The sequence below is a fragment of the Bolinopsis microptera genome, chromosome 3 (genome assembly GCF_026151205.1).
Source record: "Bolinopsis microptera isolate Bmic1 chromosome 3, MBARI_Bmic_1.0, whole genome shotgun sequence".
Lineage (NCBI taxonomy): Eukaryota > Metazoa > Ctenophora > Tentaculata > Lobata > Bolinopsidae > Bolinopsis > Bolinopsis microptera.
This window is the reverse complement of record NC_087074.1, coordinates 7,426,694-7,438,636: the sequence shown is the minus strand read 5'-3', so window position 1 is coordinate 7,438,636 and position 11,943 is coordinate 7,426,694. Positions and strand designations below refer to the sequence as shown.

Here is an 11,943-nt window from a genome sequence, read left to right as displayed (position 1 = left end):
TTGTAGTCATCTAGATCATGTTGACTTAATTAAGACATGAATAATTAATTTAACAAAATGAACCTAGGTCGAGTTAAACATGAGCAAGAAACAAAATTTAATTTTTACTCTATGCGATCTTCAAGCAATCTTGGATTGAAAAAGTAAAATCTGTTAGCGAAATTTACATCAGCTATTATGGTTTAAAAATTTAAAATCTTTCAACCAGAACCACAATTGCACGAACCAATTTGATTTAAGCGGCAAACAATTAATTATCACAGTAATAAGAATAAGATAACGTTTGACCAGTCAAATGGTCGATAATATAAACTGATAATAATGGTCAAACCAATAAAAACCTCCATAATGTTTATGTGATATTATTATTCATTATTTTGACGCCTAGATCATGTTTACTTAATAGTTAATTAAGACATGAATACTTTTTAACAAAATGATCCTAGGTCGAATTAAACATGAGCAAGAAACAAAATTTAATTTTTACCCTGTGCGATCTTCAAGTAATCTGGGATTGAAAAAGTAAAATTTTTCAGTGAACTTTACATCAGTTATTATGGTTTAAAACTTTAAAATCTTCCTATGCACTGATCCTTACCGGGGTTCATGCTATCTTAATCATTATTAGCCGAAAATATTTTTTCGATTTTCGCAGTCCGCACCTACCCTTCGATATACGATTTTGGACTCGAGGGTTCCCCCTTGTAATGCGATCTCGGAAGACAGGCCTTCCTTTTGCAGTGCGAGCTCGGAAGTGGGAGCTCTGCCTTCAGAGGTACGTATCGAGGATGACTCGGACCGAAAATTGTCAAAATCAAAAATTTTAAAAGTCTTCTTTTAGTAAACAATTTTAAAGTGGTTTTCCTGGAAACCACTTTTCTCCAGTGTTCATGTTACTCTGATCATTATAAGCCAAAAGTTTTTTCGGGACCTAGCCCTCGAGAATTTTTCCTGAAAATTAATGAAATTTCTGATTGATATCCGGCCAAGCTAAGCACCTTCTTAACTACTTACTATATATATAGCAGGATATCCGATCGATTTCTAAATTGTAATTGTATCACTACCAGAGTGAAATTGAGAGGAATTTGAATTGCAAAATAGTCTAATTGATTCTAGTAGCCTGGTATGCGAAAACAAACAAGCTGCCACATACGTAATTCGATGATCAAAATTCATGGCATAAAATGGAGAATTACCCAAGGGTTTTTCCATTTTCTCCATAGAAAAAGTCTCCATTTTATGCCATTGCCCCCCCCCCCCCCCCCTCCCCGTCTGATTGATTGAGACAGTGGCTTTTTATTTAGAGATTCTGTCTTAACAAATTCCGGCTATGGTATATTTTACTGCATTACGATTTACCTCTCGTAAACGGGTAATGGTACTTCATAGAAAACAAAAACAATTCATTTTCTTGCGCTTGATTATCCTTTATTAGTTGGTGTTCTTTTGTAATCTGATTTTTAAATCTGCAGTTCTTTTGTAATTCAGAATTTGATTCAGATAGGAAAATTTCATTAACGTACCAATCATTTATTTAAACGAATCAAAGCCGTTTTTATTTTTAAATCTTAGGGAAACTGAGCCTTTTGATTTTCATTAAAATATCAATGTTAGTCGTTAGACATTGCTATTTCGAACTAAGGACTGTCGCCATTAAACCTTAGAACTACCAGTACCAGTAACGTTTTACAGAATGAAGTTTCGACAGAAACTTTATTCAAAAATCACATCCTAGCAAGACTTATGAAGCACCCTGTTCAACAAATTTCTATCATGCTAATTAGTAATCATAAATCAGTCACTGCGTTTTGAATACGGGTCTTGGCACTTAGAGTAAGCGTCCGCCGTTTCTTCAATCCTCCTATTTCATATATATTAACTCAGGCGTAAGTCATGGAGAAAGAAGAAGTGACCATGACAAAAATTGAACTCACAAATGGGACGCTCGAAGAGGAAAGTGAGAAAAAGAAAGAGACAAAGAAACCAAATTGGCAGGGAGCTGTGATAGAGGATAAAAGTGTGTGGTTTGCAGCTAAATGTGGCTCCTGGGATGCGGCTCAAGTCAGGTTAACATAATATTTGTATATTCCGTGTAATAATTGATGAGAAGAGGCAGAAACTTAATTGAAGTCTCCCATACGATCCTACTAAATTTAGTTCACATATTTTTCTAAAAACATATTTTACAAATCCGAAAGTCGGCTGTTTTAATTGGTTTTTTTTTCCGTTATGTAATTACAAAAATCTTCAGGTTTAACCCGATAGTATCTATCATATCATTTCTACTGATCCTTGGGTTTGTTACGTACTGTATTGTTGATACGGCGAAGGCTCTGGCATCTTTCAAGGAAGCTAAATTCATGGTCGCCAAAAACTTCACTTGGCTTTACGTTGGCAGTTTCGTAAGTTTTTTGGGTGTTTTGTGGAACCCATTTTGGGTTTATTCTTACTGGTTGAAATAATTTGTTAAGTGAATGGTGGATGGATTAAAGTTAAGTGCATGGAGTTTTGGTTCCGCCGCTTACATCAGATCTTTTTTAATGTGGACGATCACGTTTATAAAATTCTATTTTGTTTGCTTATGTGATAATTTACTATTACTTAACATAATATCTCGATCTGTTATACCCTGACAATGATTATTATCTCACAAGATAACCTTCGAACAGACTTCGTAATTCGGGAAGATAAAATCCTGCACTTGATATCAATGCTCCTAGTGATCAGACGAATTGCATTACCGAACTGACCTGGTGTTACTATGGTGTTACCATGGTGTTACCATGGTGTTACCATGGTGTTACCATGGTGTTACTAGGAGTGACTGACCTGTTCAACTGGATTCCGAGAAACTTCCCCCAATCTAAATCATCCAATTTGGTAAAATTATAACCCCAAAATAAGTATAACGCTAAAAGTTATTAAAAAGATCAAGAAAGTCATTATTTTCAGGACATGTGGGCCCTGGTGTTATTGGCGATCTACTTTAGCAAATACGGGAACCTGAAATTGGGTGAGTTCCCCTAATCTCATTAAATTGCCACGCATCACTTAACATTGTAATTCTTCCGCATTCCGAGAAGTTTCATCGTGAAGTCTAGGTTCGATTTCATGGTTCTGATTAAATGATTTTTGTAATCGAGTCGGTGTTTAATAAGACTGAGCAATTTTACGCGATAAAAGTTTTTACTGGCGTTATTAGTCTATTAATACATTACTACTGTAATTCTGTTATCTTATCAACAAAAACTGTAATTTGAATTTTCACGGTACTTGGTGATTCGAGGTTTTTAAAACAAATCTCCACTCTAATCCGTAGCCTTTTAATTCTAATCCTTGGAGAGGCGTTTCCAGACATAAGAGTTGGCACAGAGCCGCCAGCAAGATTTACCCTCAGTTCCAAACTGGAAATTTGTTCGAGACCGTAAGGTTCAAAAGATATAGACAGGAGATTGAGAATCTTTATAAAGCATGTCCAGGGGTTCATGGCTAATTATAAGTCCCAATAAAAAACACTACCTCTTTCAACTTCCCAAAAGTTTCACTGTAACCTCATGTAGGTTTTCTTGGATTTTAAAATATGGTTTTTGTAATTAAGTTGGTGTTTCATGAGATTGAGCATTTTTTTGCTAACATCTTCCCTAACTGCTGTAATCATTGTTTAACTTTATTGGAGGAATTCTGTGATTAGTGCGCAATTGTCAAAATTCCGTAATTTCACGTCGGTTGGCGATTGGAAGTTTTAAAACAAATATCCCTAGTTGTAAGCCATAATAATTAAACCCTTTGAGAGTCATGTTAAGAGTTGGCATACAGCCAACATTCACCCTCAGTTCCAAATTGCCAATATATATTTTGGTAGTGAAAGTACTAATCTGAGTTATGTATATTATCTAATTTATATGGGAAACAGCCTAGTTGAACAATTCTTTACGCATCGAAATTAATCACGGCTAGAATTTTGAATTGTGCGAAACTATTCGATTCATGCTAAGAAGCAGCTGACAAGGAACAGTACACTTCAGACTTACTTCTCCTTTATATTATGACACTAGCAACTGAGTTTATAGTTGCTAAGCAACTCCATCTCAGGTAAGGATGATGACGAGGTTGAGTACCCTGACGGCTCGTGGTTCTGTATGTTGTTTGCTTGCGGAGTTGGGGTGGGGCTCTTTTTCTACGGGGTGGGAGAACCCATATCTCACTACACTAGTCCCAACAGGTAAACCATAGTAACACCGTAGTAACACCATAGATCATAGTAACACCATAGTAACACCATAGTATCACCATAGTAACACCGTAGTAACACCATAGTTACACCATAGTAACACCATAGTAACACCATAGTAACACCATAGTAACACCATAGTAACACCATAGTAACACCATAGTAACACCATAGCTCACTTCACCGGCCTCAACAGGTTGGGTAGACTCATTCTAGCAAAGATATGGTTTCTAGTAAATATACATCGGTTCGAACTCATTTAAGTTGGATATTTATTGGTATGCGATTATTCAATATTTCAATATAATTTAACTCATCGACATAACTTCAATGCTGTCGGGTATTTGATCTTATGTTATCGGTATAATAATGCAATTTCCGGAGAGAATTATAAATCATATTATTAATGTTGGTTTTTCAGACAGAATGGCACATGTATTAACTTACAAATTGGTTGTAAATAAATTATTGGAAACTGAAATTGATTAAGGGTGTTTTCCGTGGAACTAGAAAGAAAAAGTTGCAACTAAAACCCCCTTTTCTCAGGTACACAGCAGACAGGTACATGCCGGACAACATGGTGGCTCAGGACGCACTGAACCAGACTTTCTACCACTGGGGGTTCCACCCCTGGGTCACATACGGGATTATGGGGATCGTGCTCGCTTTCGTCACCTTCAGGTACTGCGGAACACTCCTAGTAGCACCATGGTAGCTCCATGGTAACACCATGGTAACACCATAGTAACACCATGGTAACACCATAGTAACACCATGGTAACACCATAGTAACACCATGTAGTAATACCATAGTAACACCATAGTAACACCATAGTAACACCATAGTAACACCATAGTAACACCATATTAACACCATAGTAACACCATAGTAACACCATAGTAACACCATATTAACACCATATTAACACCATAGTAACACCATATTAACACCATAGTAACACCATAGTAACACCATAGTAACACCATAGTAACACCATAGTAACACCATATTAACACCATAGTAACACCATAGTAACACCATAGTAACACCATAGTAACACCATAATAACACCATAATAGACTTTTTAACCCTGAAGGATTTTCTCCCCTGGGTTACGTTCAGAGTAATAGACATCACACATTACACAAAATTGCTTTCATTCTTTCAGTGCATCACTGATTTAAAACTGGTGACTTATCTCCTAAGTTCTGGCTGATAAATACGAGTACAATTAATGAGAGTGCCACACGCGATAACGTGATAACATTAACAAAACTAAACAAAAGATAAGCATCTCAGGACAGTGCGCGTGTGGACTGGGATTGGCCATAACGTGTGTCACGTGATTCTGATGATCGACACAGGATTGGTTGCGTAGTTCAATATCAGTTATTGGAGCATATTAGCTTTGAGTTGTCCTTGTGTTGCTATTTCTTTCGGTTGTTTTCAGTGCATCCAACCATATGTGGAGAGTCGTCCTCTGTTTCTATTTTTTTCATGTGCATAAAATATCTAACTAATTTGTGTCGACATTTCGATCGTAAGATTAAGTAAAGGAGAAACGACGAATAAATGCTGACCACAGACAGTGTCCCACTTTAGTTGAGTAGAAAACTGCAGTCAAATGATTTGTCCTAACTTCATTTGCACAAACGGTATGGCAAGAAAAATAGCGAAAATGTCTGTTTACGGCATGTACCTAATCCAACAGGTAATCCAACGAAAGAGTGGAAACAGACTCACTAAATCTGAGATAATAATCGCTTTATGAATGCGTAAGATTTGAGCATGGGCCGCTGTATTAATCTAGTGTAGTCAAGACTTCGATTGTAACACCATAGTAACACCATTAGTTTGGCCGCTGTAATTTAGTGTAGTCAAGACTTCGATTGGCTAAGTCAAAACGTCCAGCCAGTGAGCCAGAAATCTGAGCCAGTTAGCGAAAAATATGAACCAAATAGTACTTTGAGCTGCGGCTCATCAGTCAAGACCTAAGATGAGAAGTACGGACTAATCGTACTTTTCAATTCGACGGATCCATACTTCTCATCTAAGGTCAAGACTCAGACTCACAGATTGCCTGGAAAAATGAGAACTATTTTCTAGCAGGAAAGGACTGCCGAATGATAAGTACTACCATATCTCGGTGAAACTAAATATTAAGTAAGCACCCAAAAACTGTAAAATCGCGAACATACGAACATACTCCTACCAAATCTTAATATTTGAATTATTATCTCCCAGGAAAGGATTGCCGATGACGATGAAGTCTTGTTTCTACCCGCTCATAGGAGACAGGATCTACGGGTGGATGGGGAATGTTATTGACATTATGTCTGTTATTACTACTGTATTTGGGGTGTGCACTTCTCTTGGACTGGGAACCATGCAACTCAACGCTGGTCAGTTCTTTTATATTCTATACTTAAATTATAACTTAAAATACTCACGCTACACTGTGGTTAATATGGTAACTGCTACACTGATAGTTTCCAGTCAACCCACCGCTTTTTATGAGGGACCTCAGACACTTCTATTAAAATATCTGAATCTCTAGTAATTCCACTCCATTAACCCCTGCAACCACTAGTAACCAATAGTAACCACAGTAACTAATAGTAACCACATTAACCACAGTAACCAATAGTAACCAAATTAACCACTAGTAACCACAGTAACCACAGTAACCAATAGTACCCACTAGTAATCATAGTAACCACAGTAACCAATAGTAACCAATAGTAACCACAGTAACCAATAGTAACCACAGTACTACCCCAGGTTTGAACTACATATTCCCGAGTATTGAGAAGAACACTCTGACCCAAGTTCTTATTATCTGGATAGTGATGGCTGTTGCTACAGTGTCCGTCGTGTCCGGTGTGGGTGTGGGGGTCAGACGGCTTAGTGAGATCTGCTTCGGGGTAGGAATGTTCCTTCTCATGGCTACTTTCTTCCTTGATGACAGCTGGTAAACATTAAACAATTCATGGTTTCTCATCTTATTTTTTATCTTTTTTTCTTCTTTAATAAACTCCAGGGTGCCTTTTTGTTCGCTGACAATTCGACATTCAAATATTCCAATTATGAGATCACCCCTGATCCGAAGGCTGCACTTAACCCATAACTATTGTGTGGGAGTTCACAAGTAGCAAGCTTTTCAAAACCTCTCCCTAATGGACAGGGTTACGTTAAGATCCCTATTATTCGCCCCCTCCCTCTAACACATGTTCCTACTGAACCTCTTCTGTGAGACGGTGTAACCACCGTAACCACTAGTAACTACAGTAACCACTAGTAACCACTAGAAACCACTAGTAACCACAGTAACCACTAGTAACCACAGTAACCAGAGTAACCACTAGTAAACACAGTAACCACTAGTAACCACTAGAAACCACTAGTAACTACTAGTAACCACAGTAACCACTAGTAACCACAGTAACCAGAGTAACCACTAGTAATCACTAGTAACCACTAATAACCACTAATAACCACTAGTTACCACTAGTAACCACAGTAACCACAGTACTACGCCCTCTAACACTATGATTACAGGTTCCTCCTAAACCTCTTCTGTCAGACGGTGGGTTATTACATTCAGAACTTTCTTGGGCTGGGTTTCAGAACAGACGCATTTGAGCTGGTCGGTATAAAATCCAGTTTGGAGGGAGATCGGGGCAGGTAGGTCACCCCATTCAATAGCCATCCTACTCATCCTACTCGCATGTTATTTATAGATTGTCTTATCCTTATCAGGCGACAAGGTGCTGCCTTATAAATATGTAGGCTCAGAATCAACGTGTGTGGTATTTGTTATGTCGTATGTGCCGCCTTATCATAATAATTGGGCTATCAGCATGCATGAAATCATATCGCGTAACGAGTTACTAATTATCATAATCATACTCAATATTATATTTACACAATTATAATATTTTTTAACAGCCAAGGTATTATTGCATATTATAATGATCTCATCTCCACAGACTGTATGGCGTTGGGGAGGATGGAGAGGTCCGAGAGGATGGACTAGCTGATGGCCCGCAGGGCTGGATGGACGGCTGGACAATATTCTATTGGGGCTGGTGGGTGTCGTGGTCTCCTTTTGTCGGCATGTTCATCGCTAAGATTTCTAAAGGAAGAACTATTAAAGAATTCATTAACGGTTAGTAATATATAGATTATCCGGATCACAGGAATATAATTCATTTATTTATGAGTGGCATTGTTGTAAGTAATATAATTATACCCGGGAAAATGAATTTTAGTGCACTGTTTGTCTGCATAGTCTAGACCACTACCAATCGCTGCATTATATGCCAAATCCATATCAGCAAGAATTATCCAAGTCAACTTTCACGTTATTACTAGTATAGGTAATAACAGTAGGATTCTCACCTATTGTTACGTTAACTTTCGCGTTATTATACATATATTATTTGACCAAAACCCATAGTCATGGGTAGAGTGGACCGCTGCCAGTGTCTCTCTTTCCCAAACAAAAGGAAATGATATTAATTTGACTGACCGTTCTCAAATGCAAATTCATACCGAGAATGAAATCGGTCGCTCGCTTTTCCTATATTCAATAAGCTTTATTACAATTCGTAAGCCGTGAATGAATGGGAAAAGCGATCAGCGACCGATTTCATTCTCGGTATGAATTTGCATTTGAGAACGGTTAGTCAAATTAATATCATTTCCTTTTGTTTGGGAAAGAGAGACACTGGCAGCGGTCCACTCTACCCATGATTATGGGTTTTGGTCAAATATCATCTCTTTTTGATTGTAATGTCAGAGTATTTTATAAAGTCGAAATATAAACTGATATCTTCATTAATAAGGAGGAAGTTTCAACAATTTCGAAATTTTTCCTTTAAAAACATTTCCTTGTGTTTAGGTAAGCATATCTGTCGAACTATATAATCTATCAAGTTGGCACTAAACTCAAATATAATGTCATTTAACTGTCATGTTACTGTTAAAGCAGGAACTAAATCTAATCGAAATAAAGAGAGTGAAGTTCTCACTTTTTGCAAACTTTGAGCGGACGTTGCGTGCGCATCCAATATCAAATCACCGTAAAATTTTGAATTTTCGTATTTCTTATGTATTTTAATAAGTGTGCAAAGTTTCAGAATATTTTAGCAAGAACTCGCATCACAACGGGACTCCAAAGCTGATAAAAATCGTGAAAATAACAATTTTCAGTGATTTTAGCAATTTTCTATCAATTTGGGCGTGTCCCCACGTGTGCAACTTTTCGATTTTCAACTTTAAAACTAGCCTATAACACAATTTAGACCTTTAAGAAGCAAAATTGAGCTCCACCACCCAAGAGATGGCCCAACACCAGAGAATACTAATTCACAACTTTTGTGTTTTTATAAAATTATTCTTCAAAAAAGCACTAACTTCAATAGCAAATATCTTTATGAAAGAGCAAGGTAGAAACATTTTCCGGTAGATTTTTAGAATGCTTGAACAATTATCTAAGGTGAAAATTTGCTCAGATTTTGAATAAAATTACTCCTTAATGGTGTTAAATTGATTTGAAAAGTTGTTATTTTGTCAATAATCAAGATTTAAAAACGCTTAATTTGATGACGTCATCAAGTGGTGACGATGACGTTAAATTGTTTTTTGATATAATGTAAACTAATAAGTGTAAACGATTATCTTCAAGACCTATGGTTGGAGATGACTGTATCGTTTATACTTTTGAATCTACGGACACTTAAATGTAGGCTACAATTGACTGCCAAAGCGTCTATACATATATATATACCACTATTTGACCAAAACCCATAATCATGGGTAGAGTGGACCGCTGCCAGTGTCTCTCTTTCCCAAACAAAAGGAAATGATATTAATTTGATTGACCGTTCTCAAATGCAAAATGATACCGAGAATGAAATCGGTCGCTCGCTTTTCCCATTCATTCACGGCTCACGAATTGTAATAAGTTTCGATTGATTAGGTACATCAATCAGATGCTGTAAAAATCTCTTTGGGTTGCGTTCGGGTCGATACCTAGTATTTCGGGGTAAGGGTGGTAGTTATTACTTATTGAATTAGCTGAAGTTTATTGCCGAGTACAGCTGCCTTTGGGTAGTTCTTCTTAATCTATTACAATTGTAAATGAATGGGAAAAGCGAGCGACCGATTTCATTCTCGGTATCATTTTGCATTTGAGAACGGTCAATCAAATTAATATCATTTCCTTTTGTTTGGGAAAGAGAGACACTGGCAGCGGTCCACTCTACCCATGATTATGGGTTTTGGTCAAATATCATCTCTTTTTGATTATAATGTCAAGGTACTTTATAAAGTCGAAATATAAACTGATATCTTCATTAATAAGGAGGAAGTTTCAACAATTTCGAAATTTTTCCTTAAAAAACATTTCCTTGTGTTTAGGTAAGCATATCGGTCGATCACTGACTGAATATGCCACTTAATACTCATTCAAGTTGGCATTAAATTCATTTATAATGACATTAAACTGTCGTGGCAAAGCAGAATTTGTTGGAAATCACGAATGAGCAAAATTCTCACCTTTCGCACGTGCAAACTTTGAGCGAACGTTGCGTGCGCATCCAATATTGAATCGCCGTAAATTTTTGCATGGAATTGTTTTATATATAGCTTGATAAGCATGCAAAGTTTCAAAGTATTTCAAGAAGAACTGTAATCACAACGGGACTCCAAAGCTGATAAAAATCGTGAAAATAACAATTTTCAGTGATTTTAGCAATTTTCTATCAATTTGGGCGTGTCCCCACGTGTGCAACTTTTCGATTTTCAACTTTAAAACTAGCCTATAACACAATTTAGACCTTTAAGAAGCAAAATTGAGCTCCACCACCCAAGAGATGGCCCAACACCAGAGAATACTAATTCACAACTTTTGTGTTTTTATAAAATTATTCTTCAAAAAAGCACTAACTTCAATGACAAATATCTTTATGAAGGAGCAAGCTAGAAAAACTTTCCGGTAGATTTTCAGAATGCTTGAACAATTATCTAAGGTGAAAATTTCCTCAAATTTTGAATACAATTACTTTTTAATGGTGTAAAATCATTTTTTAAAGTTATTACTTTGTCAAAAATCAACTTTTAAAAACGGTTAACTTGATGACGTCATCAAGGGGTGTTCATGACGTCAAATAATTTGTTTATACAATGTAAACTAAAGTGTAAACAATTATTGTCAAGACTTGTGGTCGGAAATGGCTGTATCTTTTATACTTTTGAATCTATGGACAATTAAATACAGGCTACAATTGACTGGCAAAGCGTCTATCCCTGAATATGTATATATCACAGTGCTGGCAAGCACGAGCGGTGTCTTTATTGGGGGTATACTATGTACCCCCTTTACTATAATTGTACCCCCTTTACTATTATACCCCCTTTGGTACACGTTACAAGCCTCTTTCGTGCACGCGAAGCGTGCACTCCGGCCGGAGGCGGCGGCCGAAGGCCGCCGCCTCCGGCAGGAGTTTTTCAGGCATTAAGACTCATCGGAAGTCGTTCAGCAGATTTTTTAAAGTTCAAAACATTCTAATTTGATGTCAAAGATGACAGGAATAAAAAATAGTTATGTTGAGATTTTTAAGAAATTTGCATAAAATACTCGCCAGCACTGTTATACGAAATTCGGTAAAAAACCCAAAATCGCCATATTCAGGTGCCTTAAAAA

General features: G+C 36.9%; 1 protein-coding gene across 1 annotated transcript in view; it reads left to right on the top strand.

Annotated features, from left to right (window-relative positions):
- Positions 1-1,891: 1,891 nt before the first annotated feature.
- The window catches only part of LOC134813142 (uncharacterized), a 74,951-nt gene continuing 64,899 nt past the window's right edge, over positions 1,892-11,943 (top strand). Inside the window, exons 1-9 of the mRNA XM_063820828.1 lie at positions 1,892-2,069; positions 2,255-2,405; positions 2,956-3,016; positions 4,096-4,225; positions 4,781-4,915; positions 6,480-6,637; positions 7,017-7,206; positions 7,794-7,919; positions 8,225-8,403. Of these exons, the coding sequence (XP_063676898.1) occupies positions 1,897-2,069; positions 2,255-2,405; positions 2,956-3,016; positions 4,096-4,225; positions 4,781-4,915; positions 6,480-6,637; positions 7,017-7,206; positions 7,794-7,919; positions 8,225-8,403 (1,303 nt within the window). The 5' untranslated portion in view covers positions 1,892-1,896. The remainder of the gene's footprint in view (positions 2,070-2,254; positions 2,406-2,955; positions 3,017-4,095; positions 4,226-4,780; positions 4,916-6,479; positions 6,638-7,016; positions 7,207-7,793; positions 7,920-8,224; positions 8,404-11,943) is intronic.